This window comes from Pelodiscus sinensis, chromosome 14, assembly GCF_049634645.1.
Source record: "Pelodiscus sinensis isolate JC-2024 chromosome 14, ASM4963464v1, whole genome shotgun sequence".
NCBI classification, from domain to species: Eukaryota; Metazoa; Chordata; order Testudines; family Trionychidae; genus Pelodiscus; species Pelodiscus sinensis.
The window spans coordinates 37,468,661-37,496,621 of NC_134724.1; the positions used below are offsets into that span (position 1 = coordinate 37,468,661).

At 50.0% G+C, this 27,961-nt stretch overlaps 2 protein-coding genes and 1 long non-coding RNA gene across 21 annotated transcripts in view; 2 read left to right on the forward strand and 1 right to left on the reverse strand.

Moving 5' to 3' along the window:
* Positions 1–20,574, reverse strand: part of PKM (pyruvate kinase M1/2) — a 39,042-nt gene extending 18,468 nt beyond the window's left edge. For both annotated transcript variants that reach the window (XM_075897548.1, XM_075897549.1), the window contains exons 1-5: positions 20,421–20,574; positions 10,517–10,677; positions 9,776–9,867; positions 1,745–1,876; positions 984–1,170 (exon numbers count right to left, since the gene is read on the reverse strand). In XM_075897548.1, coding sequence (XP_075753663.1) covers positions 984–1,170; positions 1,745–1,876; positions 9,776–9,867; positions 10,517–10,658 — 553 coding nt within the window. In that variant the 5' untranslated portion in view covers positions 10,659–10,677; positions 20,421–20,574. The remainder of the gene's footprint in view (positions 1–983; positions 1,171–1,744; positions 1,877–9,775; positions 9,868–10,516; positions 10,678–20,420) is intronic.
* LOC142818352 (uncharacterized) lies at positions 19,929–23,339 on the forward strand. The gene is made up of 2 exons (XR_012895825.1): positions 19,929–19,977; positions 21,152–23,339. It is a non-coding gene; the product is annotated as an uncharacterized LOC142818352 (long non-coding RNA).
* Positions 23,340–27,406: 4,067 nt separating this feature from the next.
* PARP6 (poly(ADP-ribose) polymerase family member 6) overlaps positions 27,407–27,961 on the forward strand; it is a 35,156-nt gene continuing 34,601 nt past the window's right edge. For 4 of the 18 annotated variants that reach the window (XR_012895818.1, XR_012895819.1, XR_012895820.1 and 1 more), the window contains exon 1: positions 27,407–27,937. The gene's annotated coding sequence lies outside the window, so the exon portion shown is untranslated. The remainder of the gene's footprint in view (positions 27,938–27,961) is intronic. The other 14 variants (XR_012895824.1, XM_075897540.1, XR_012895821.1 and 11 more) reach the window with 13 other exon arrangements.

The following is a 27,961-nucleotide window of genomic DNA, read 5'->3' on the forward strand; positions in this document are numbered from 1 at the left end:
GCATCTGCAAGTCTACGTCCCACCAGAAGAGGGACAGTATTTTATTATTTTTGTACTTTTTACACCCAAAAATGTCATCACCTGCCCGGCTACAATTAAGTTGTTTAAACAAATGTGTTGCAATGGTAGAAAAAAAAAAAGTGTGTTTGAAAATTGTAGGTACTTGTTTTGAAAAAGGGTTACTTTATAAAAAAAGTTGAGAAACACTGATCTAGGCCATAAAGATTAGTTTTTACACAAGAATCAGCAATTCATCCACTGATGCAGATATTCTGCACTGCCACTGAGGATTGTGGAGACGCTATTTAGGGAGCAAACAAGCGTTAGCCAAGCAGTACAGTTCACTATGCACCAGAAAACTGAAGTTGGTATTTTGCCAATTTCAAAGATTCCCTACACCAATTTCAGTGTTGTATAACATTTATAATAGTCACAGATTGAAAAAAAGTTAAAATATCTGCCCCCATTCATGTAGAAAGTTTCCTACCCACTGGTTCCTGAACAGCTTTGAGAACTCAGTTAAATATGCCTTGATCCATGCACTGGCACTCTCACATTAAGGTCACAGATTCTCAGCTAGCTGGAGGTAGCCAGCTTTCCCTTAAGTGGCAGAAGTTGTCAAGTACTTTGAGACCAAAATTTGACCTTGACTTGATTAAGAGTGTCTAGCAATGAAGGGTTTAGGATAACATGCAACTTAGTGACACCTGGCTTAAGTCACCATGCAATAACCATGATTTCAGTAAAGAGGAACCAAATGGATACAGTTTTACTGCATCTACCAAAGTCAGAAGTCCATTCCTATTGTGTTAGATCAAACCTGGAAGTGAAATGGGTGGCCAGTCACCAGCAAAGTATCAAGTTAGCCTGGCTTCAATAGCCAGCTGAGCTTAACAGAATGGTTATTGCAAGTGATAAAGCTACCAGAAGCTAGTACTTGGATAAGCAAGGAATTCCAGTACCATGAACTCCTTCTCACATACCTTTCTCCTTAACCTGCAGGGAAATGAGGCCATCATCTATATAGATTTTGCTGCCCACATCCACCACCTTGATGAGGTTCTTGTAGTCCAGCCACAGTACATTTTCATCACATTTCTCCATGAATGCATTGTCCAAGGTCACTTTGAGAGTTGCTCCCTTCTTAAGTTCCACCTCTGCTGTGCCACTCTGCGTGCAACAATGGAAACATTAGTAACAGAAATGCCTGTGTGGGCTGTTGGGACTAGAGAGCATGCTATGGCCTGTGATATACAGGAGATCAAACTAGATGATGTAGTAGTCTCTTCGGGTTTCATTTCTCTGCAACATTAATAGCCATTTTCTCCAGGGCAGCGGTTGTGATTTCTAGCCCGGCGGTAGCAGTCTCCCACATATATAGTGTATCCTATGCCCACACCAAGAGCAATCTTGGGCAGACAGCGATGGAAAAAGAGGTGCCACGGGCTGGAAAGCTTACTTTCCTGCAGGGGACGTGCTCCAGCCTAGCAATCAGTCTTTATGGTCACATTCAGTTTTGCACAGTGGACATGCGATTCATCCACACTGTGGAACAGTGTCTCCCCCGCCCCCAACCTAAAGTGGCTGAAAATGGTCCAGCTTTGTTCTTTCATTCAGAGGTTTAACACAAACCCTGAGTCCAGAAGCAGAGCTAGGATTATAGCCACACGATCACCTAGTGCCTTACAGGTGTTGCATGTAGAATCAAAGTTTGTATAAACCAGTTAGTGCAGAACAAACTTACTCCCTTGATAAGTCCAGTTCGGATTTCAGGTCCCTTGGTATCCAGTGCTACAGCCACAGGTCGGTAGGTGATGGGATCAGAAGCAAAGCTCTCTGTAGCTTCTCGCACGTTCCTGATGGTTCCTTCATGGTACTGGCAGGGTGAGAGAAAAAACCTTTTATTCTTTTGCTTCCCAAAGGCTTTGCTCGGCTTTCCCTATGCTCAGCTACCCCAGCGTGGAACAGAGTACAGGATCTAAGTTTCAAATTTCTCATTGTCACTGTCTGGCGATCTGCACATGCGCAGATCGCCTGAACCCGGCTCTTCCGGGTTGCAAGCTACTCGCCCAGGGCGAGTAGATTGTATTATTTGTCGAGCCCTGCTCATTGTAAAGCCATGTGTCTGGACAAGGTCTTACAAAAGTCAACTATCGGTACAGCTGAAATGTACAATTCCCTTATGGTGGATACAGCTGGGTTGTGTACTTATATCAGTATCCCCCTTCCTGGCAGGATAGCTATCCAGTAAGGGGCACCCTGTAGTATTTTTGGTTGGGGTTGTGTATGTATTGTATACTAGGATTATACTAGTATAGACAGACCGGTAAAAAAGTCTCAGCCCTAAACACAGGTATCAGTATTGCTGTTTAGACCAGCCTAAGTAAACTGAGTTCTCTCAAGCCTGTGAACCGACAAAAGCAGTGGCAGAGAAGTGTAAGTAGTTCAATTCCTCTCCCTGGACATTTAAAGCATCAACATTACATGACTAGTTTCATTACATACAGTGTGCTTTACTTTCGGAGGCAGTGGAGGCTCAGCCACCAAGAACTGCCTTGCTCCCCTCCCCCCAACCCCCACAGCAGTGGGACAGAAAACACTAGTACCAAAAGCCCAAACTGCCTTTTGAGTGCCACAAACCCAGACTGCCTTCCACACCAGCTGGAGGCCAAAAGATCTGGCTGCTCCCTACCCTTGTGTAAGAGCTCCAGCTGTCTCCTGACAATTTCAGCAGTGCTCCAGAACACAGAAGTAAGCAAGGCCCAAAAAGAGACAGTTTAGGATAGCATGGAATTGGATAGAACACTGCGTATTTACTGAACCAAAACATCAGATGGAGCTTGAAGCGCTACAGAATTCAGGTCCAGCACGGTACAGTATTTATCTTGAAGAGGATGTGGGAAATTCCTGTACAACTCTGTTTATCCCTCTTGTTGTATTGCTACCCATTTGATCTGAAGAAGTGAACTTCTTTCCAGAAAGACTAGAGACCTGAGGAATGGCACCAACTCTACCAATAACTAGGACAGTTAAAGACTAACAACTCAATGTGCTACTAGGCACAGCCTAATGAGCTCGCTGCAATCTGGTGAGAAGTTCTACCCCAAGCTTTCTTCAGCCAGGGCAGGGTTTGAAGGAATGGAAAGAGACAATGCTAGTGTTAGCTTTAAAACCAGAGGGAATATAAAGGGGCATGCACTCAGAAGGAGCAGGAACCTTTCGATTAACAGACTATTTGAAGAGCAGGCTACTGCAGAAGCCATGAGCTAGGATGGTGAAGTGCACAGGATGTTGGACTGAATGTGATATGCATGGACACGAGAGACTGTTCCCACAGGCCATAGTTTAGTAAGTTCTATTAAAGCTTCTGCAGCTTCCAGCATACCTTCCTTGGTGCGCAACACACCCACTATTCAAAGAGCTCTAGGGACTAGGACATCCACGCCGCTTGCCGCCTTGCCCTAAGTCAGGTCTGCAGCTGCCTGCACCCGTTAGATTCTAGGCTCAGCTTTGCACTGATTTGCTTGCATACCACAAAGTATACGAAAGCATGAGTTATGTAACTGCACATAAAGTCATAACCACTTCCCATCGCCTGCATCTGAAGCCATGAAATACAAGAGCCCATTTGTGGAAATAGTCAGGAACGCACAAGCTGGAAGTCCCATCTAGTTCAGTGTCCAATACAAGACCCTACATCTTTAATGGTTAGTTATGGAAAACGGTCTAGGCAAAGTCTGTCCCATAAGCCTCAGGTTTCTCTTTAAAAATGTATCTGGCCTATTTAACCTGGTGTCCTTCTCCACATAAAGTATCTCTTTTCATATGCTACTAAGCTCCTGGGTCTCAGTTACATTGCTGCAATGAGATCTAGTTAATTCTTCACGTGTGCACTTCCACTTCATACAAGAACACACAATAGGACTTACAGCACAAGGGCAGACTGGGTCCTGAGCAAGATTCCTCTCGAGTGACATTCGTGTCACATCTGACAACATAAAGAGCTATTTGCTCAGCCTGGTGTCCCAGGACAGCGGATAAAAAGCTTTTCACAGTGAAGGTTACGTACACTCTGCCAGCCAGCTGCTGAAGGCAAGGTACAGCTAGAGGAGCGAGGGTCCTCATGCCCCAGACTGAGCTTGGTATAGAAACAAACCCGTTGATGGAACAAGGATTCTTGTCTCCTTCCCACACAAGAAGGGCCAGGTTAAATGGGTTTTGCTCATTAGTTCTAGTTTCGAACACGTCTGATGTACAGTCAGTTCAGCATCTTTCCAGATTTCAGCCTGAGGATCTCAAACGTCTCCCGAGAATGCACGAACACATACAAGGTTCTGGACACAAGGCAAGTGGAGGTGGCATTACGTGAAGTTGCAATGTCCTTCAACAGAACTCGAAATCCTCTTCTGGATGGGAACAGAAGCAGTACTACTAGACGGGGAGGGGTCGGTTCACTCAGGAGCCTGGTGCCATTCACAGTTCTTGAAACAAAGGATTCCAAAGGGGGAAGACTGATTTCGTTTCATGCTCAAACAGCGGGAGGCAAGACGGGCACAATACATGCCTCATCCTAGTGTTACACCCAAGATGTGCAGAGCGGCAGGCTTGCAGAAGTGTTGCTGGTGCCTAGACACTGCACCCAAAGGCCATTCCCTCCCACTCTGCCTAAGGCTCTAGGGATTTTGAGTGAGGGTGCTGATGCAGGCTCTGAACTGTGGCAGGAGATGAGCTGCTGCCTGCAGGCACCATCCCTGCCTCTTCCCATTGACCACGGGGCACTCTGGGTGGGGCAGCACATGGGGGCACAGGCCCCCTACCCAGTCCAGGGGTCACAAGAATGCATGTGCTAGCAGCTGCCCAGAGCCACAGCGGGCTGGAAGCTGCTCTGGTGCTGCTGACAGTGATGGCCTTGTGGGCTCTAGGGCCATTTTAAAAGTCACTTGGGGCAACAGGCAGAGCTGGAGGAGAGACCCGGCTCTGAACTTTGCTGGAGTCAGGCCACAGGCTGGGAATATTCCCGTGGGCTCATGGTCTCCGGGCACTAGAACTCACCACCCATGAAGATGAGGTGTTTTACAGTACAAGCAGTCCCCGGGTTACGTACAAGATAGGGACTGTAGCTTTGTTCTTAAGTTGAATTTGTTTGTAAGTCAGAACTGGTGTCCAGATTCAGCTGCTGCTGAAACTGACCAGCGGCTGACTACAGGAAGCCCGAGGCAGAGTTTCTCTGCCCCGGGCTTCCTGGCATGAGCCTCTGATCAGTTTCAACAGCAGCTGAATCTGGACACCAGGGACAGAGCAGCTGGGGCGCTGCTGGGTAGGTCCCCGCAGCACCGCACCTCAGCGCTGCAGGGACCAACCCGGCAGCACCCCAGCTGTTCTACCCCAGGTGTCTCCAAGTCAGCCGCTGCTGAAACTGATCAGCAGCTGATTCCAGGAAGCCGGGGGCAGAGCAGCTGGGGTGCTGCCGGGTTGGTCCAGTAGCACCAAGGAGCAGCGCTGCGGGGACCAACCGGCAGCACCCCAGCTGCTCTACCACAGGCGTCCGCGAGAAAAGCCTAGTCTGCTGGGGAGGGGAGAGGGGAGGGAGAGGGCACGCACTAGCTGCGCCCCTGCCCAGCAGACCAGGGAGACGCAGGCGGCAGGACCGAGACATGCCACGGTCCCGCCGCCCACATCCTCCGCGTCTCCCTGGTCTGCTGGGGGGGACCCCCAGTAGACCAAGGAGACGGAGCAGCTTTTCTTGCCCCAGGAGGACGCAGGCGGCAAGACTGTGGCGCGTCTGGGTGGTCCCGCCGCCCCCGTCCTCCGGGGCGAGAAAAGCCCCGTTCGTAAGTACAGACCCAACGTAAGTCGGATCCACGTAACCCGGGGACTGCCTGTAGTTTAGTTCAAATACATGGGTCATGGATCTGCCCATACCCCCTTGTGACTGTCAAAATTCCTAATCATCCTGAATCTGAACATATGCGTCACCCCCAAGGGAGACCCTGTTGCGTTTTATTTGGATTTCAACCTTCCCAACAGGAGGAAACTGCATTTTTGTAATTAGATGTGGACAACTGAGCTGGCAGAAGCTACCTCATTTGATCCCTGTTACAACAGTGATGTTTCTACCAAACATACATGCAGTCCCACAAGCCACAGAGGCTTTGATTAGAACTTCTGGAGGAAAGCTAGCCAACATTCAAGTACATTTTAGACTTTTCACCCATCATGCTTTTACAGTCAATGGTTTGGTATAACTGGGCTCATTTCTTGCACTGACAGCTTCTGTTCCTCCTGCACAAGCCATATGATAGGGAAAGTGATGCAAGTTATAAAGGGTACAACTTCATCCTGAAATAGATATGATAGACAGGCCCGGGGAACGCAAAAGGTTAAGTATTCAGGTAAATGTCAGTGGCCTCGAGATGAAATAAAATCTAAATAGGAATGTATACCCTGAAGCAAGTGCACATAGTCTGTAAAAGGAGCAAAAGGAGTGCCAGGAAAGTAGCAGCCATTTTTAGATTATATGTAGGAATGCAGGCAAACTCAGAGGATTTACAATCAAGTTCTCAAGAGTATGTAAACCAGGCACGGGGAACCTAAGGCTTGCCTGGCTTTGGCTCCAGCAGCTCGGGGCTCCCTCAGCATCGGGGAGCCCACAGGGCTGGAACACACAAGATCTACTAGCCTGGACGCAACTGATTTTTCTACAGTTCAGCGGCCTGACCCAAAACGGGTTCCCCGCCCCAATGTAAACTTTGTGAACCTCGGGTCTTGGGAGTAACTCCAATCACACAAGGCGTCATGCTGGTATAGGAACTGAGGTATATAAGCCAGTGAATACTCCCAACACCATAACATGGGCGAGTCCCTGGAAGAGCTGATGCATTAGTGTGGGGAGGAGTTAAAGTTGAAGAACTGCCAGTTGTGTTGGGGGCGGGGGGGGAGGTGGGAGGGGAGAAGAGAGAAGAGATTAGAGTGTCAGGAAACTTTGCTGTCCTTAAGACTGGAAACCTCTGCACTACCCTATACATCCAAGTCAGCAGCACAGCATTCCCAAGGGCAGATCCCATTGCAAGTGTTTGAGATTAAGAAAGCCAAGTAAAGAAATTGTGCTTGCTGTACACATGGTCAGCTTCTGGGTCTGGCTCCTCTTGGAAGCCCAGCCACCAATATTACACCAATGTTTGAGTTTGTTTTCTGTAACTTAAAAGCTGAGTATTTCAGGTTTATGCAGTGCGTGTGTGTTCGTTTTAATATCCTATGCCCTCTAAAGGTTAGGGGAGAGCAAGAGGCCAAGTTGTTACTGTGCATCCTGTAGACACTACAGACCCTGACATTTTGAAAGCTAAAGGACACTGTCAACATGGAGACCCTGGACAGCATTACAGGGAAGCCATATTTGGGAATGGGATCAATTCCACCTCCCAGGTCACAATGAGGAGTCTATTTATATAGACTGAGGGGGCTTGCCTGCCACAACAAATGGCTTGCATGTCTTATGACCTTCTTCCTTGCACAAGTTTAACAGGGCTCATATGCCAGAACACTAGCTCCATAACAGTCAGGGAACACAACGCTGCAAATCAGTGAGACAAGCAAAGGAGACTCGGGACTTTGGAAGTAGCTAAGAATTTGCTTCTGAGGAGGGGAACTGCATTAATCAGCTACTTGCACAGCCCAAGACAGGACAAACCACCTGAACATCACGCTGCTCATTTTAGTAGTCAGGGTTTACTGACTACAATTCATGTTAACAGAAAGCCAGTGGCTGAGGCAGAAATGGAACTTAAGTCCATTCCAGCAGACTCTTACGCTGACTCAGAAGTAGTGACGTTATGAGAACTCAAAGCCAGGGAATTTGAAGAACCATTAAGACAGAAAGTATGATAATGCCACTAATACAAGTACATGGGAAATCTACACCTTGAATACTGCATGCAGTTTTGGTCACCCCATCTCATTAAAAGGAGAAGAGATACAGAGAAGGGCAACAGAAATTAGGGGTATGGAACAACTTGCATGAGGAGAGAGCTGAAAAGCTCCCGTCTTTTTTTATTGAAAAGACAAGGGGAATTAAAGTCACAAGAACCAGGGGTCACTTAATGACATTAATAGGAAGCAGGTTTAACAAGAAGAAATACTTCCTCACATACCACTGTTCACTCTGTGTCAGGGAATGTTGAAGGCCCAAAGCTAACTGGGGTTAAAAAAAAAGAACTGGATCAATCATAGAAGATTGTCCATCCTGGCTAATAACCATTGATTGACTGAAATGCAGCCCCATGCAACAAGTGCCCCTTACACTTACGACTACCAGAAGTGGGGAGTGAACATAAGGGGATGATCACTCAATGACTGCTTGCTCAGTTCATTCACTCTGAATCAACTGGCTTGGTTGGAAGACAAGATAGTGGGCCAGACTGACCCATGGTTCAACCCCCTATGGATGGTGCTAATTTTTTATTCCTGTCCAGCCTAACGTTCAGTAATAGTCTAAAGGATTTAAAGTATGCCTGGTAATGAGCTGTGACTTAGGTTTCATGTTTGTTTTTAAAAAGACAACTCCTTCATAGGCAACCAGCAACCAAAGGCTGAGTCCTTGTTTAAGGTCCTTGAAACTCATTAACCAGCTGTGTCAGGTAGTAGCATTGGCAGTGCCAAGTACAAGTCTGGATTTCATTATTCAGTATTTGCAGCAAACAGAAAACCCTTAGAAAAAAAGGCTTTCTAGGCTAGCATTTGCCAACACATTTAAGGAATTGTAAGAAGTGTGTACACACCCCCCACCCCCACACACCCCTTTTCTTTATGTCTTTTAAGAGGCAAGTTGATTCAATGTAGCCTGAAAAATATTTAGACCAAGAGAATTCGATGTTCTGCACAATCAAAGCGCCATCTTTTTTCTTACGAGAGACATGGAAGAGCAGCCCTCTCGACACAGTGGTCATCTATGGCAGAAACCAGGGAAGAGTCCAAGATCTAGCAGTTTGGTGTAGCCATGTGTACTGAGCTATCCAAGTGGCAAATACCAGTGTTATTTAGCCTGTTAGAGCTGCCAGCCTGAGGCCTGCAACGGGACATGAACACTCCAAGACCTAACAACAAGCGTTGAAAATAATTTGCCTGGCTCAGGACATCTGTTCACCTTTTCTTGCCAGGAGAGTTGGTGCAGCTGCTGCTGCACGCCCTGCTCCTGTCAGCCATGCCATCTTCCTGTGCTGGAGTGAGTGCCGAGGAGTTCCTGTGCAGCACATCAGCGGGTAGGTGGCCAGCAGAAGTGAGGCCTGCAGCAGCCAGCACACAAAGCTGCCACGCTGACCAAAGGGATAGGAAGCAGCTAGAGAGGACGGCACTGACTCAGGGTCAGGAGGAAGAGGCAGTTTGGGTCTGAAAACAACTCAGCTCTCAGGCTGGGGGAGATCAAGTCAGACCAAGACTAGAGCTGAGCAATTCTCCCCTGCGGGCTCCTAAGGGTGAAGGTTTGGGCACAGACTATTCTAGCTTGAGATCTGGGGGCAGAGGCACATGTACACAGCGAGAGGAATCACACCCTCGTTCCATTCCCTTGCTCAGCATCCTCTGTTGTGTATGTTTGGACTCTAGAAGTACCAACCGTAAGGCATCTTGCCAACTGCTGTAACGAGCTTACAAAATGAACATGGGTGTTTGTCTTGTGAAAGTGCATCATTGTAGTTAAGTATCAGCTTTCCACTGCCAAAGCTTGCCCCATGAAAGCACTTTTGCTCAAGTCGGGACAAATGTTTATTCACACTGTCCTTACCTCATGAGTTCCATGAGAGAAGTTGAGACGGGCAACATTCATTCCAGATTTAATCATTTCTCTCAGCGTTTCTACTGAGCGGGAGGCTGGGCCTAGAAGGATGGCAAAAGGAATCACAGTATTACTGTCAATTGGTAAAAGCTTGTTACAAACTTAAGGCAAAGGCAAGATCAGAAATTGTTCTAGGTTTATGGGCTATTTCACAAGCTAGAAAGGGGGTGAACCACAGATGTGCAGAGACATTGTACAAGGACTTGAATAGTTATGAAGCAACATGTCTCTTGGCTTTCTGCAAAGTGCATGCATGCTCTCAAACTAGCTCAGATACACGCACTTGCAGATGGCTCCTTGTTTGGCCGCACTCCAACTAAGGTAATTCCCAAGTATTAGAAGGATTCTTCAACCCAGGCTGCATGTTACTCCCATAGCTGAAGCCCGCTGTACATACCACCACATTACACCTTCACTACTGCATTTTCAAGTTGCCAATTTAAATGTGATGGGGAAAGGGTTAAACCAGCTGCAATTGCTAGAACAACATTTCACTGTGACAGATTCAGACTCTGAAGGGTCAATTCTCAGTCTAGCTGCACACTTAGACATCTCTGCCATTAATAGAAGCTACAGTACTCCTATCCACGTGTCCACCATTCTACAGATCTTGTGGGAACACTACTAATCTTTGGACTGTTTTCAGGTGACAGCTGCAGTCCTCTGCCCCAGGCACGAAGAGCTACCTACCAATAGTACAGATAATGCCAGTGTTTCGAGCTGTGATTGGCTCTGAATCGATGTCCAAGCGGCACATATGCTCCAGAAAAGTGTCTGCCATGGCAGCGTGCAGCTGCTGGGTCTGGATGAAAGCATCGTGGTGCTTAGACATGGCTGCTGGGATTCTTTACCTAGGAGAAAGGGAGAGTAGTTGTAGAATGTTAGGTAAACCCAAATAGCCTTTTTCGTCCAGAAGGCCTCAAACACATTCATAGCCCTCCATCTTTTTGTTAAGCTACATAGGAAGTTGAGAGGTGACTTGATTACAGTCCAAGTACCTACCTGCAGAAGAGGAGGAGCTTTGCAATCTAACACAATACAGTTCAGAGGAGAGAACCTGAAGATCAACAAATTTAGATGACATAAGGCAAAAAGTTGAGCCATTAAGTCTGAACTAAGGGTTGGGGTGGATGGATTCTCCATCACTGATATTTAAAATAAATTGGAGCTTTTCTGAAAGAATATTCCTACTGTAAGAATGGTTGTGGGGAAGTTTTATGGCCTGTATTATACAGGAGATCCAAAATGGTCCCTTCTGGCCTTGGAATCTAGAAATAAAATAAACGCTCTGTAGCAATATACTATGACAGGAAAAATCTGCCACCTTCACCTAGATAAGCAGCTTTTTTGGAATGCAGTCTGACCAAGTTAGGCCATCTGGTTCAGGTTCCATAGCCTGGGGACAAGGGAATCTCACTTTATAGTTAGCTGCAGGGGCTCCCTGCCTTCCACCCAGGACATTCCTGGGGGTCATTTTCCCACATCCCTCTGGCAGGGACTTCCTTTAATCTTCCTCCCTCATAGGGGTTGCATGCCTTATGTACCGTGTAACAGCTGGGTCTCCCATTTACATCTCCCTCTTTGTTCTAGGTTGCTCCATTCCCATAATCAATATTTGTCTGGGAGATAGCCTTCTGATGACAGGAGTATTGTTATGCATTAGCAGGTACCAACAGTCAGTTTAATCTACACACTACTGTAGAGATGCTTGTGGCTGTGCTGAAAAGTGAAATCCCCCCTCCCCTCCTAAAAAATTCCAAGTTCGTCATTGATGCCTAGAAAATTCCCTGAAGTGTTGGAATTGGTTGGATACAGCCCCATTGCATTATGTAGACAAAAAAAGTCATGCTGAGTATAACCTGCTTAACCAAAGAAACACAGCCCCATTATGAGCAGTCTGACTTCCTGTAAAAAGACAGGAATTCTGCCAGTCAACCCTGCCTATTAACTTCTGCAAAGCTCAAATTCTGCAGTAATATTTTTAGACTAAGCAACTTTACATGGTACTTGGGTTTATCTGGAGTCAGATTATTCTGAACCACTGACTATTAAAATATATATATTCCCCACTTCCCCCGTATTGGCATTCATAGCAGCAACCTGAACATCCTATATCATGGACATTCAGAAAAAGCAGGTAAAACTCCCTGTAAAACCAGTACTTAATGTAATTTAGATGTAACAATCCATATTACAGTAATAGTCAAGTGCTATTGTGAGTTGCAGCCTATATGCTAAATCAGGTCATTCAGTTTTGTCAGACCATGGAGGCTAAAGAGAAGTAAATTCTACAGCCAAAGTTATTACATGGATATGGACATAAAAACTCAAATTGGTACTGCGACTACACCTACACTCACAGAAGAGAGGTAGCCTGTGATCCTACCACCACATGTTAAACATGTGCTCTCCCATGAGGTCAATGCTTAAGAGGCTTCACTCAAAGCTTAGCTCCTCCCTCACCCACCTCTGCCAGTCAGACCTTCCAATTTCCCAGCATCTACGTGCAGTTTCTCACAAGGCAGCTTTGACTCACTGTATCCTCATTATGATACGAAGACTTTACAGCAAGGACGCAGGCTACTGAAAACCTCAGTGTACCCTGGCAAGTATTCTTATTCCACGCCATTGGAAGGTGCTGACTCACTGAGATAGAAATGAAGGCACATGGAAGTTAGCAGCATTGCAACCTTACATTAACTACTATTCCAGCATACCTAGCTGAAATGTTTATCAGCATGAAGAGGTAAATATAGGAGGAGAGGAGAGACATGAGTTTCCTATCGACCACTTCCTCCCATTCTAATGCAAGTTTTCTAGATATGCAAAACAATTCTTCATTAAAAGGAAGAGTCACGCGAACACCAAAAGTCAGACTTCCAGATCCTGCAACTGATGAGGCTGCTTTTTGGTACTCGGATTTGTTTGAATCATCTCCTACTTGCTGACCTGACTACAAAAATAGGAAATAACTCCAGGAGGGAGCAGCAATTCTTAGAACTAAAGACTGATGTTGGAGAAAAACTAGCTGAGTCTCAACTGCTCTAACACAAGTTCACTCCCAAACATCCCCAAGAGTCAGGCATCATAACCTAGATTTCAGGTGTAAGCTTCCAAAGAGTTCAAGTTAACCAGCCATTCATATTATGTAGCACCTTGTAAGTCAAATCACTGAATGCTTTAAGGAGCAGTGAACTGAAGCTGCAAAAGTTCTCCCTATGCCCCTTGACACCAGTAAGTCAAAATATGCAGCCCTATCCAAATGCCAGACAATTCTGGAAATGGCATGAAGCATCTCATTTCATTCTGTTCAAAGGATGAGCAACTGAGATGGAAACCGATAGCCTGGTAGCTACCAGGCTGTTACTGAGTCACAAACTTCCCCTCCCCCTCAGTGCGCATAATAAAGTGTTTTAAATGCAGCCAGCACCTCATGGAAAACCCCCAACAGGCATTTACAAGCAACTTCTAATTTACATTTCTGTATGCCACACTCATTCTGCAATAAAGATATTACTGCTTTTTAAAAGAAGAGTTTCATATGAAGCCAGAATCGCACTAGCAACAATCTTTCCCAACACAACTCAAGAGCCAGAAATAGCAATCAGCCATTGTGAACTTACTTTTTCTGGGGTAGGGAAATTAGAACTGGAAAGAAAAAACACCAGCAAGAACATGGAAATTGTGTTTTCATAAGAACAGCCATACTGGGCCAGACCAAAGGTCCATCCAGCCAAGTATCCTGTCTGCTGACAGTGGCCAATACCAGATGCCCCAGAGGCAGGGATCTCAACAGGCAATCCTCATCTGATCTCTCCCCTGTCTCCCACTTTCAGACAGAGGCTAGGGACACCATTCCTACCCATCCTGGCTAATAGGTCCATCAAAGGCTATCCTCCATGAATCTAGTTCTTTTTTTAACCCTGACAAAGTTCTGGCCTTCACCGCATCCTCTGGCAAGGAGTTCCACAGGTTGACTGCGTACTGAGTAAAGAAAAACTTGTTTGTTTTAAAACAAGCCTGCAGGTAGCTTTAGTTTTGCAATATTGTGCCCTATGTTTTTGTACTTCCCTGGTACCAATTACAGTGCTTGTCTATAAAACATTCACTGAACTCTGCTGCAGATCAAGATTTGAGCGCTGTTTTTAGCAATTTATGTTTAAAATTTCTTTGCAAGATACAGATGGGCATAGTAGCTCTAGGCAATGGATTTTATATAAGAGTAGGAAATGAGGCTGATTTAATTAGGACATAAAACCAGTAAACCCCGATTTATTATACAACCCAACCTCACATGTTTCTGGCAACATGCATTTTCACATTTGCACTGACCTTTCCAGCGTCTGTTCAGAATCAGTATGCTCCTTTGGATATTACAATGAAGACTGGCCTGGGATATGCAGCATTGAAGAGTTAACCTCTTGTGCTACTATTGCAAGAAGTAGCCAAGAAGTTAAAAGAGGTCAGAACTCCGTTGCTTTCATTTGCAACATCAAAATTAAAGAGACTGGGTCAACAATGGTACAGACACAGAGCCCTTATTCAGTACTGGAAGAGCTTAAACCAAATTTCTTGCAATAGAAGCAGTAGCAACCTGTTTGGATTTGTCAAATTGCCCCTCAGCTAACTAAAAGGAACAGGAGAGGAGGGAAATCAAATCCCAGTAGATGCATGTAATGGGAAACACAGCAGATATTGATTTTATAAGAGGGGATTCATCACTGGTATTTAAGCACGATGACATTCTAGAAGGCAGTCCCTAACACTCCCTTTTTTGAAGCCTACACTTAGGTTCAACAATGCCAGGAAGAAAATGCCATCTCTGAAGTTAGTAGGGATTTAAAATCCCATTTAATAGTGGGGAGCTGCTCCAGCCTCCATCGTTAACCAGAACTAGTAAGCATCGCTCATTAAGGTGACACATACTGGTTAGCCAGTTAACCTTTCACATCCCTAGAAGTTAGCCAAGTGCATACCAACCCACACTGCAGCTTGCCAGCAAGATTTAAGTGATTGGCCTCAGACAGTTGTGGGCAACTGCGGGCTTGCATTCAACCCACTGGAGTTGCACCTACAGCCTGACCCCCATTTCTCCCCACATGCCTCTTGCACTCCTCCCCCTCTCTCCCAGCACTTGAGTTCTGCAAATGAGCTGATTCAAGCTCCATCCCTGCTCCTCTCCCTCCCAAAACTTTAACAGCTGCAAACCAGTAGGGGGGAGTACAAGTGCTCCAATGCCCCAGAAGCAAGTGAGAAGGGGGGGCAGACAGTCTGCAGGCCACAGGTGCAACCCCAATGTGCTGCAGGCTGCTTGTGGCACACTCACTATTCCTCGCTAGTCTGGGATCAGAGAACATCTCTCCACAGGGTGGAAGATTATGTGATTATTTCTTTGCATGCATCTTTTCACTCTATTGCCAAAAAGATACCTGCCCACACAGTATACATCTAAATGGTTCATTTCCTGCCTAAATCTTCATAGTCTCATCTCATAATATAGCTGTTAAGAAAGGGAAGTTGAGATTACCCAAGTGCAAAATTCTAGATAATCTTGCCTCAATTTTTAAGTCACTGGTGTTTTCCCATGGCATAAGCACAAGTACGCAGGCTCAGAATGAAGTTACTTACATAGCAGCTACTTCCCAACTCAGCTGTGGGGTATTTTGGTTTTAAGTATATTCTTAGGCCTGTGAGAGCCAGAAAGTAGCTATATACTGGAAAAAAGGCAACTCATGCAGTGGATTTTAGCTTTGCTGCCTCTGAAGATTAAGATTTAAATCCGATGGGCCTTTAGTCCTGAATACAAATGTATTCACACCAAAAAGCTACTCAGTCATGCTGAGTTGTTCTCGTACAGCCTATTCAACTCAGGACTGGTACAAGGGAAGTAAAGAAAGGAAGGCAGAGGTGAGAAGAGTGGTGTGTTTAGGAACCAGTCCTTCAAGAGCAAGTAGTTTATTACCAACATTTGTAGTACTAGAAGTTATGAAAGCTTAGATTAAAAGGGGCACCTATATTTTAAGCATTACACCTCCACCCCAAAGCACGTTTTGATTCTTTGCTACAACACAAATGCCAGAACTAGGTTTGTGTTTTGGACCCATCTGCCAACTCCTTTACTGATAAGGAAAAATTCTGTTCCACTGCCCTATGGTTTTTTGCAGAGGATAACCCTCTTGTTAGGCAACTGTGCAAGACTGCTCCATTTTGGTGGCTATTTTTTTTCTATGATACTGTTGAACTTAGTGCCAGCTTTTGCTGAGGCGCCAGCTGACCACTAACCAATCCATACCTGGAAATCAGACCAACTCACCCTCACAATATTGTTCAAGACTGGTGTCAGACTTGTAAAAAAGATGCTTCTGAACTGTTGCATGCATTGCTCTCACTTGTAGTGTCTGTCTCATGCTATGATATGTAAATTTTGCTTTAGGTGTAAAAAACACTGGCTGTGAATTTGTGAACCTGAGCAGCTCCACTGACCATCAAGAATCTCTAAGCAAGACTAAATGGGCCAATGTAGGATAAACGCTGTGTTGATTGCCCCATCCACCCATGAAGAAGTTGTGTAGAGGAGTCCTCGGTCAGTCTGAACTCTAGGGAAAAGGCATACAAAGATGCTCACAAAAAAGTTCTCTGCTGCTTGATCTCTAAGGGCTAGAGCTAGGAAACAAGTAAAGATTCCCAGAGTCAGCCTGAGTTAGCGGTAACAGACATCTACGCCCTTGAGTGACGCAAGTTATCCTGAACCAAGTGCTGGTGTAGACAGTGTCAGTGGGCTTTCTCTGTCTACATGGCTGTTAAAACACCAACTCTCATCAAACAGCTGACTAAACCAGCATCTTCAGTCCTGCTAATGTGTCTGATTTTCAGAGCACAAGTTAATTGGATTGGAAAGGATGGGTGGGAGGACCACTCTAGTGCCGTCTGTGTGACATCAGCACTTTTCCTGGATGAGAATGGATTAGCTGCCAGATTAACATTCGATCTAGTTCAATATGCTCCTCTGAGGCCCAAGTCATATGACAAGCTTAAAATCAAGCTCACTACAGGTTTGATTAATGAGTGAGAATGATGCTGATAACAAGACCACATGACATCTCCAAAAACAATTAGTGGTCCTGGTGCAGACATAACATGCCAGACACTCTTATCTGTACTGGGTGTTACTAAAGCAACAGTTAAGCAGGCTTTCAGAAAAATCCAAGAATTCATGCTCTCATGTTATCAGCAAACAAAAGGTAGCCATGTTACTCTGTTTCAGCAAAAACAAGGAGCCCAGTGGCACCTTAAAGACTAGCAAATTTCAGGTGCCACTGGACTCACTGTTAAAGCTACTAATCTCTTTCAAAATGCAAATGCACAGATTTATTGGCAGAGTGAAGATCTGAATCCTAGCTGGGTTTACAGATATGGCAGTCATGTGCTGTTCTGACTGCACCACCTAGATAAAGTATTTCTGCGCACATCATTCAGTAGTGGCTGTTAGCTGCTACTGCAGTCCTATTTGGTCCTACGTGCTACCCATCACACCACACTGCAGCTAAGCTCTGCTGCTTTTCCAGAGGAGGTGGGACTATATAGCCCCTCCTAGGAATATGAGCAGGCTGCTGTCCAAGGACAGGAAAGAGGACACCCACGTGGTTTGTCTTGACCATACATCCCGACAGTTTTAGCGAAATGGGATTCAGCATTAGATTTTATGTAACTAAGAGGTTTCAGGCCTCTTTCCTAGCCTGCTACTAGCAGAAGATTGTATTTGTATACCAAATAGGTGAGCCTAAAATCTAACTGTTACCCAGGAGTAGAGGCACAACAATCTAGACTAACTGCATCTTTATGTATGGAGATTACCTCAATACTGCAGTCAATGCAATAGCATAGACTACCTGAATACCAGCTTTTAACAAGAATTTGTAGATTTCACCTCTAGAAAATTCAGAAGTATCCTTCTAGATAAACATTCAGCCTCAAGTATCTTGTGATTTCACAGCATGTTTACTTTTCTGCTGGAAGAATTTGAATTGAGATTGTTGCAGGTATCCTACACTCCATCTGAAGTAGGAAAGCTCATGATATCACCTACATGTTGTGTTAGTCTTTAAGATGCTACTAGACTGTTTAAGTTTTTAGGTATAAACAGTTGCCTCAACATGCATTGTGTCCCTAACCCTCAAATAGGTTCTAACATGGTTTGAGAACAGCTCTAAATCGGTCTAGTTCTTTAATGAAAGATCATCATAATAACCTTAGCGAGGCGTGAGCTATTTTGGGGGAAGGAGAGAGGGGCCAGGTCTGTTCATAAAAGCTCTTTATTTCAAGGGGCAAGCTGCATTTCAATCTTCCTTGGTATATGGCTGTAGAGGAGATACAATTCTAGGATTCTTGAAGTTGAATAAAGTTCTAGTTCTGCTAGGTTTCAGCAACACAAATAAGATTGCTCCTACAAACTGCAGCACTATGTCAGGAATAAAGAGTCACAAAATGCTTGAGTGGCACTGCAGCCATAAGCAGGTTGTACAGAGATTTGATTCTTAGGTAATAAGACACAAGCAGTGTTTTCTGTTACTGTGCTCCATCCCCAAGGAGCTGGGATGCCAGAGCCATGACCATTTAAAAAGGCTGCTCTACTTTTATTAATCTGAGATGACAGCATTGAAGTTCCCACTGGTTAGTAACAAAAGCGCCATTCATGCAAGCCTGACTTTAAAATGAGGGGTTCAAACATGTTCCAAAGGTTTTTATAGTCTTTCGTGAAATACAGATGAATATCAAAATCAATTGGACATGTTTACACAGACATAACACAGGAGAGTTCAGATGGGGCCTTTGCTTGCCTGAGCAATGAAGAGCTGACTAAGTTAGTCACTAACAAGTTTATTGAACTATATACTCATCTAAGTCAGCATTTAGGACACTGATCTTCATAAGGGGAAGTGGTAGTGAACACTCCCTTTCCATTCAATTCAAGCCCTACTCCCAAATAGGATTGACCCACTGCACCTCTGGAAACACTAAACTGAAATACCTTGCAGCTCTGAATCCAATCTTCTTTTTGCAACTTCTATAGCATGGAGCTGCAGCCAGGAACAGTGATTAAGCAAATTACATTTAACCCTTTTTAGCAGCTCTATCTTGTTTCACTGCCCTATCTTCTCTTTCCTCCCCACCCCCACACACTTTAAAAGGCAAGAGTAATTAAGTAGTGAGTATTGCTAGCTAGCTACACTTTAGAAGTATGCACTTTCTTGCAGAGGAAGTGGCCCAAATGGTAGTGCAAGAAAACCCATGTATCTGAACCACACCAAGAATTGTTTTCCAGAGGTGCTAGATCCTAATCTTAAAGAAAGCAAAAAGTATGGAATAAGGCAATGTATTGCAGATATGTCTGCCTCAGGAGCATAGTACATTATAAAGTTCAGCATCCATCAATAGAGGGAGTTTTAAATTTACCAACAACGGAATCTTGTTTAATGAATACAATTAGGAGGGTGTATTTAATTCTCTTTTGGGATACTTGCATGTTCAGTTTACTTTTACACATCACCCACCCAAAAAACCCACAGAAGGAAAGCAGAGGGTTCAAATCCAGGGCCAACAATTCAGGAACTTCAAAAGAAGAGGATTGTGCCCATGAAAGCTCACGATACCATCTACATGTTTTGTTAGCCTTTCCAGTGCTACCAAACTATTCGTTATTTTTTAAAGTTAATTCAAGAACGGTTTTTTGACCAGAGGAACGACATCAGCTGTTGTACTGCAGTTACTGTAGCCGATGAGACCAACATCTCTGAAGCTGCGGTCTCTCAGCCAACCAGGAGGGCTGTTAAGAGCAGTGCTACCTGCACTCCTACCCCTCCACAGGGGTGAACAATCGCAACAGACACCTGTCTCCCTGCTGCAGCAACATGACTCATGACGTTTGCCCACATTTCCTATCAGTTAGGTTGGCCCATTAGACACACTGCAGCAGGGAGGTTGGATTTTTGCCATTTGTACAAGTGCACGGGTAACAGGTCCGGGGGAGTGGCGGAGGACCAGTTGTGTGTCACACTCAGCCACAGGGGACCAGCTGCGTTTCACAGGATACCACCGCGAGGCACTCGTGTGTCCGTGCACGGGAACGCGGGGCCAGGACTCCGTCACGGCAGGTTACCGGCTGGGGAGTGAGTCGGGTCGGTCCTGCTTTGGCCCGGGGGCTGGGCTCGATGCCCGAGGTCTGCCCCAGCCCGGGGGCTGCGAGAGCGGGTGGCCCGCTCAACAGGCTCCGCAGAGCGCGCGCCCCCCCCGCAGCCGCGCACAGCGGCACCCGCTCGGAGGCGCAGAGCGCTGCGGGCCGGCTCGCTGCGCAGCGCAACCCGCCCCCGCCGCCGGGGAGCGCGCAGCCCCCCCGCAGGGCTCCAGGCCGGGCGCGCGGCTCTTTGTCCCGCCTGGCGCGCGCCGGCCCCGGGAGCCGCTCCCCCCCCCCCGGCGCCTCACGTGCTGCCCGCAGGCCGCGGACGCTCAGCGCGCCCCGCGGAGGGGGGGGGAAGCGGGTTCCGCCCCCCCCTTCCAGCGACCCGGTTCCGCGGGCCCGGGCCGGCTCCCCCGTTACCTGCTGCGCCGCCTCACGTCCGTCCGCCCCGAGAGTCTCAGCTTCTCTGCGGCCCGCCCCGCCCGCGACGCGCCTCAAGGTGATCCCGACCGCCCCGCGGATCCCTCCGCCGCCGCCCGCCCCCGGCTCGCGCGGGGAGGCGGAGCCAACGGACTCTTTCGCTGGCGGAGGCACATGCTGCGGCGGGGAGCGGCGAGCTGACAAGCACGCGGGGCGCCGGCCAATGGGGAGGCGCCAAGGGGCTGGGCACGCAGCCTGCGAGTGACAGGGGCAGCGGCGGCCGCAGTTAAAGGGACCGCACCTATTACTGTTACCCCCCATCCCCAGCTCTTAAAGGGGCCGCCTCCCCGATACCCCGTGCGGCAGCAGTATCTCTTGGATGGGCCCCAGCCTCATGCGTTCCCTTCCCCTGCAGCAGCAGCGTCTCCTGGCATGGGGTGGTCCAGCTAAGAGAGCTCCAGGGTGTAGGGCATCCCCAGAGCCCCCCCATCCTGGCCTCACACTGACCCTCTGAGCATAGACCGGGAACGTTGCCCCTGCTGCAGTGCATCTTAATGGGACTGCGCCCCTTGCCCATCCCCCATGGGCCTGCTCAGAGGCCTGGCTGCCCTGCATCCCAGCTGGCAGCCTCTCCTGCCCCGCCCCCTCTCTTTCAAGGCCCTGCAAACCATTTACAAAGCTCTAGTCCCCATTGTTGCTGCTTGTGAATTTTTCCCTTCCCCCTTTTTAAGGAGGGCTCCGGGCTCCTAGAGGGCTCATTGTTAGTGCCAAATGACCATTGAGATCCCAGCTGGAAAGCTGCCCGCTAAAGAATGGATCCAGACATCCCATGACAAAGGGAGAAGAAAGCAAGCTTGATACCCAGTCCAGGCCCCAATGCACAGCCGCATTTTCTCCTCCGAGGCAGGTACAGCAAAGCCCCAAAGCGGAGGCAAGAGCTGCTCTTGAGAATCCTCCAACGGCTAAAGAGGGGAGATTGGGCCCCATGTTGCTGAGTGGCCCCCAATTTCCTTGTCCTAAGTGTGTAGGGTCCTGCAAGGGGTGAAGCTACCCCGATAATGGCTGGTATCAGCAAAAGTGTGTCTCTGACCAGCAGACTGAGAGGATGAGTTTGCAGGGATAGAGCATCCAGTAGAAGCTTCTGACTCATCTGTTCTGGTTTTAAGGTCACATTGTCTTTTCCCAGAGCTGGAAGTAATTCAGATACCTCACTGAGTAATGTAGCACACCCACTTGCTACAGCAGACAACGGTATTCATCATATCACTGCATGTTCATGGGGCTGGATCTCTGAATGTCACAGGAAGACATGCTGGAGAGCAAGAAAAGATTTCTCCCCCCCCCCCCCCCAAACTAATAAAAACCCATATGCCTAGTTAAAAGCTGACATGAGTCACTCCCCAAGCTCAGGGGAGGATTAAGGGTTTTTCAAACTCACCCTCTTGCCTAGGCCAAAACTTTAACAGCAACCTCAGTAACATGCTGAATTCATGGAATTTATGACTGTCACATGCCCTGATTGGTTGCTGCTAGAATGCGGGAGGTTGCACTTAACGTTTTGTGCTGCAGTGTGTCTGGTGAAGGGGAGAACTCGGGGTTGCTTTTCAGGATGCTGGAGACCGGAGGAAAAGCCTCCGGGAATGGCAGAGCGCATTTTTGGTAGCTCTGCTGGGGATGGCCGAGGGCTGTTGCTTTTTGCAGGAGTGTGGTGCGTCCAGATAATCATGTTTCCGTTCAATAACCCCAGCTGTGCGGCTGGCACTTTCCAGCCCGGTGGGAACAGAAGCCTGTCCTGAAGATCACACAGTGCCAAAGCCTTTCCCGGCCCTTCTGTGTTCCACTCAGAGCCCTGTGTGAAAAGCAGAGACAGAGCGGGGCAGCGTCCAGTGACTTCGCTGGTTACTGGTTTCATACACAGTTTGCTCCCTGGATGAACAGTGTGCAGGGGACAGACCCTCTCCATCAATGGCCTGGAAGGGTGGATGAGTCATCTTTTATCATCAGCCATCAGCCCATCTGCCTCTGCTTTGTCCTCCTGGGTGCAGGGCAGGGCTGAGGGCCTGAGATGGCTGGAGGCCAAGCCAGACTGATTGCAGCCCAGAGCCAGTGACATCTGACGGGGTGCTGCACGCCAGCCAGTGCCTCGCTTCCAGGTGGGTCGCGGCCTGGTGACGCCCACTGGCAGCGCGGTCCAGCCCCTCGGGACCTGAGGGTTTTGTAATCGCTTTGGCAAGGAGGTGTCTCCGGCCAGGGCCAGGCTGGCTGTTCCCACAGTGGCAGAGCTGTGACTGCGGGGGGAGGCTGGGTCATCTCTGCTTGGACTGGGTCACTCCCTGGGGGAGTTTGGGGCCAGGCCTTTGCTGGAGGTAAAATCAAGGGGAGAAGGGGGGCATCAGTTTATAAAAAACTCTGCTGGGTCCAGGAGAAACCCCAGGCTGACAGGGTGACCTTGAAGTCCCATAATCTCTCAGTGCCTGGGGGTAGCAACACTAGCCTACCTGACAGGTGGCTGTGAATTTCAATGGGAGGCATTTGGCAACAGGAGCCAGACAAGACAAAACATGCCCCAAAGGCAGGATAAGGATTCTTTCTTCCAGTCCCTTGCCAACAGTCTGCATATGGACTGAAAGCAGTCTGCATATGGACTTGCCTGGACTGAAAGCTTGCTGGGCAGGGCGCTTGTCTCCTCAGAGAGAGCAGAAGGTCCGTGTTGTCTAGCCTACGTTGTCTGCTAGAGACGTACCGTGGGGGGGCAGATTTCATTAGGAGCCTCCATAAATCAATAGTGATAGAAATGTAGCCGTGTTAGTCTGGGGTAGTTGAAGCAAAATGCAGGACAATGTAGCACTTTAAAGACTAACAAGATGGTTTATTAGATGATGAGCTTTCGTGGGCCAGACCCACTTCCTCAGATCAAAATACTGATCTGAGGAAGTGGGTCTGGCCCACGAAAGCTCATCATCTAATAAACCATCTTGTTAGTCTTTAAAGTGCTACATTGTCCTGCATTTTGCTCCCTAAATCAATACAGCGATACCAAAGTGTCACAGGCTGTGGTTTCGGAGTGACCCCCGCACAGGCGCTGAGAGCACGCACGCGGTCCTAAAAACACCCCAGCGGGCAAACTGACACTCATCCTCACATGCACCGTGCACAAGCCTGTGAATGACATTCGTGCTGTGCAGAAAGCCACCACAGTGCCCGGTCCAGCTGGTGCCTGGACCTCGCACTGGCCTGCAGAGGGATGAATTTCACCCACGGAGGATTCAAATGGGCCCCGGCTGGAACAGGCTGTTCGGGCTGGGAAAAGCCGTTTGCAGCCAGGGGGAAATGAGCAGCAGGAGGAGAGTTTAGAGTCCCCCCCCTCCCCGCCTGGAAAGGGAAATGAGACAGAATGAGTCAGCACTGCAGACTGTGGTGTAACACCCCACCCCAGGGTGGGGCAGCAGTTGCATGGTTGGAGCCCTGGGAATTAAAGGACCTTGCTCTGTTAGCCAGAGCTGGGGTGAGCTTAGCAACATCTGTCCGGGCCAGCCGGACCCTGGGTGACGGGGCACACAGGGCGTGTGTGGGTTAGAGTGGCAAAGCCATTGCAAAGGAGCTGCGCCTGCTCTCCTCCCGGCTTCTGCTCTTACATGATGCTGGCTGGGAGGCCACATGCTGTTGTGTGGCCCCCTGGGTTCCCAGACAGGCAGGTCGCCCTCTCCCTCTGGCTGCTGTTAGTGACGCTGGTGAATTTTGCAGCAGAACAAGCAGGGTGGGATTCCTGGGCAGGTGAAACCCAGCCCTGGAATGTCTCTGCATGGGCACTTGCTAGGAGCTAAGCGTCTCTTCCGGCGGCCTCCTTCGCCAACGTGCTCCAGCAAGGGCAGGAGTGACGTTGCTCAGCATAAAAGAAATCTGCCCCGGGAAAAGGAGGCGAAAGAACTGAGCTCGTCCCCAGCCACGCGCCTGAGTAGCCCTCACCCACAGGTGCCTGGGCGGGGAGCACTCGCAACATGGGGGCTGTTTAACGGTAACCGGTTAAAGACAGGTGTCTAGGAACCACTTACAAACAACAACTCGTCCTGCAGCACCGCAGAGACGGACAAAAATGTAGATGGGGTCATGAGCTTCGTGGGCTCGGCCCTCTGCTTCGGGTGAATGGAGTTCATGGAGTTAAATCTAGGGCCTGCCGCCCAGCCCCCCCGGGGCCGTGGGGCCCCGCTGCAGCCAGGTTCTCTGGCCCAGCATGGCTGGCTGCTGCCGGAGCTAACCCGGTAACACCCCCACCTGCATGCTCCTTAGCCGCTCGACAGCGAGCTGAGCCCCGTGGAGAGCTGCCCAGCCGGGAGGTTTCTGGACACTCGGGGTCTGGTCTCCTCACGGACGGAGCACCAGCGTGGGGCGTCAGGCCTGGCTCTACCGAGCGGCCTTGCCAGGGCTCATCCCCGTCCCATGCCTCACGTGCCCCCCGTGACATGGGGACAGCCAGGCACTGCGGTTTACTGATGACACGCGCCAGAGACAAGAGTTACCATGGGGAGAGTCCCTCCTCCCCCGGGTGTTTGCGCCTTCCCCTGGTCTTACGTGATGGCCACGAAGGGGGAGTCCCCGGCTCAGCTTGCACAAGGCCTGTGCTCCTCTGAGGTCCTGCGTCAGCCTTGTATGAAGGCTTTGTGTGGATGAATTTCATCAAATCCCCAGGCCCAGGGGGGCAGCGCTTTGGGGGGCCTGCTGGGACAGACTTTAGAGGGGGCTGGTTTTCAGGGCGTGACTGCTCAGCACTCTCCGAAGGGCAGATCCCTTCCAGGATCTCCAGCAGGGCCACTGGTCACCTCAGAGCCTGGAAAGCCACCAATTCCTGGAAAAGCCCTACGGAAGGGCAGGCCTCCTGCTGCGAGCGTTTGGCTCCTGGAGCCCGATGCGCTGATCCTGCAGCCGTTTTGGCTCCATCCCGCTCTCGCCCGGCCCACGTCGCTCCTGCCTTCCGCTAACCCTAGCGGGGGCCGTGCCCAAGGCGGGGGGTCCACCAGCACGTGTTGCTCAGCAGAGGTTGCCCTGGCGGAGACCATGAGCAAGCCACGCTGGCCTGGAGCTGAACTACAGCCCACCCTGTGCAGTGCGTGTCCGTATGCTCGGCTGCAGAGCCAAGCACGCCACGGCCATCACCACCCGCCCCCCGAGTGTCCATCAGCTCCAGTGTCCCACCTGCGAGCCCCCAAAACGGCCTGTCTAAATGCTGCTCCTCCAGCTGGGGACAGCTGCCATGACTCCAGCCCCTTGGCTGTCAGGGCCCGGGGCTGCTCGGTCTCATCTCTGCCGGTGTATTTCATTCACACGTTCTCTCCAAGTCCCCCCGCGGCAGCACTGTGTCTGATGAATAACGACCGCCTGTGGACAAGCGCATCGCACAGTGATCAACGCTTGGCGCTAGGAGGAGTGTTTGCTGTGAACTGTCGGTCTCAGCTGCTTCTTCGAATTCTCCTGTGTGCCTCTCTTGCGTCGGATCCGATAGGCAGGGTAGGACTGCGGGTTTGCCCTTTTCTGTCTGTCCGTGTGAGAGGTGAGTGCGCCGGACCGGCCTGGCTGCAGTCAGTGGTGGGCGTGGGAGCTGCCCCTTTCTGTAGTGCCAGGCCTGCAAGGGCTCCCGCAGAGGCTCCGTGATGTTTGCTTCTGAAAGCAACACACACAGCACCGCCACGGGAGAGCGATGGCGCATACATTAACCCCCGGGGAAATCCATGGGCACCCATGTCCCTGTCTGCGGAGCGCATGGGCAGCCACCCAGGAGCAATTCAGGTGCCACCCAGCTGACCAGCAGAGCACCCCCAGCCAGCAGCCTGTTTCTGCGGGTGGTGCACAGCCACACTTGCCTTGGTGCACAGAACAAAACTTATTCCGTACATGGATGGAAAAAATGACAGGGCAGCTGACGGGCAGATAGTTGATTGGAATCCCCCAATGCTCAGGCATTTTAGGGAATATCTGTTACACTTGCCAGGTTTTCAGAACAGCCAGCATGTTGCAGAAGCTGCCATTTACCCGGGAAGCTGGCCTTGTCACAGATAGCGACACTGGACCTGTTTCCACTTCCTAGCCCCCCATCTCCCTGTGGCCCCCAGCGCTGCACAGGCCTTCTCGATTCCCCGGGGCTGAAGCCTGTCCATACACTACGTGCGAGCTGGGCCAGGCAGGAGCGAATGGGCGCTAGCTCTTGGAAGGCCGGGCGTGGGAGTGGTGGCTTGCTGGCTGTTTGGTGAGGCCCACGAGGGGGCTGCCAGTGAAGCCGAATCCGGCCCAAACCGTTCTAGGCCCCGCACGGCCCACACCTGGTTTGGGAGTGCCTCTGCCTTAGGGACGAGGCATCGCCCCCGCGAGACCCGCACGCTTGGCTGTGGCCCGCCTGGCGTTCCCCAGGTTTGCGGTGGGAGGACCGCGGCCAGATTCTGCCCGTGAGGAAACAGGCCCGGCTGCAGATGGCAGCGTCCCCGGGCCACGCGCCATGGCGCAATCCCGAGGTCACTGCATTCGGTCCATTGACCTCAGGAAGGCGGCCAGGCCCTCGTAACCTCTGGGCCGTTCTGTCCATGTGGAGCAAGCCTGCCTGGCCAGTTTCCCTGGGAGTCGGGAGGAAGGGGAGCTACCGACAGGCCCTCGTCAGAGCCACCGGTGATGCACGGGGCTTGGCCCATGCAGTCTAGCAAATCATCCACCCGGCGCATGGGCTGGAAGCAACGCCAGCACTGGCATTGACCTGTCTGGAGTCCACAGCGACCCGTCGGGCTACACCGGCAGCGGGGGAGTCAGCCCTCCCCCCCCGGCTTCCTCAGTGGCCTTCCCAGGGAGGGCGGCCGGGGGCTGGACTCCTGCAGTGAGGCTGCCAGTCCTGGGGGGGGCTCGTGCAGGGGGGGCCTCCCCGCTGGGCCCTGGGGCAGAGGAGCAAATTGGCTGCCCTGCCCTGGCCTGGCCACTTTCCCTCAGCAGGGGGCCCGGAGCTGGCGGGGAGGGGGTGGCAGAAGGGAAGGGATGTTAGGAGTCCAGGCCAAGGTGAGATGCCGGGTCCCCTCCAGAGAGCTGGCACCCCGCCCCATGTGCCCTGGGGGCAGGCAGCACAGGAGGGACCCTGGGCTGGAGGGCTGGTGCAGCGGGGCCAGGGGGCAGGGCTCGGCCAGGGCCGCCCGGCTGGTGCACTAGCCGTGCGTGTGCGCGCTCGTGCGAGCTGTGGGCAGCCCTGCCCCCAGCCCCGCGGCACGCTCCTGCTCGCCCAGCCGAGAGCGTCACATGACGCTGGCCCGGCGCGGCACTGAGCATGGGCGCAGCCGCCGGGGCCGCCAGGCTGTGCTCCGTGAAGTGAAGCAGCAAAGGCAGGAGGAGCAGCCGGCTGATCAGCCTTTTGTGCTGCGTCCGCCAGCCGGCAGGCCCCCTCGCTCCCCTCCCCAGCCCTGGCCCCAGCCACTTCCCCCCCCCCCCGGCCTGGACCCGCCTGGCTCCCCCCAGGGCCCCGCGGCCACGGAGACCTGGCCGAAGGCATCGCCGTGAGTATGGAGGCCTGGGAGGCG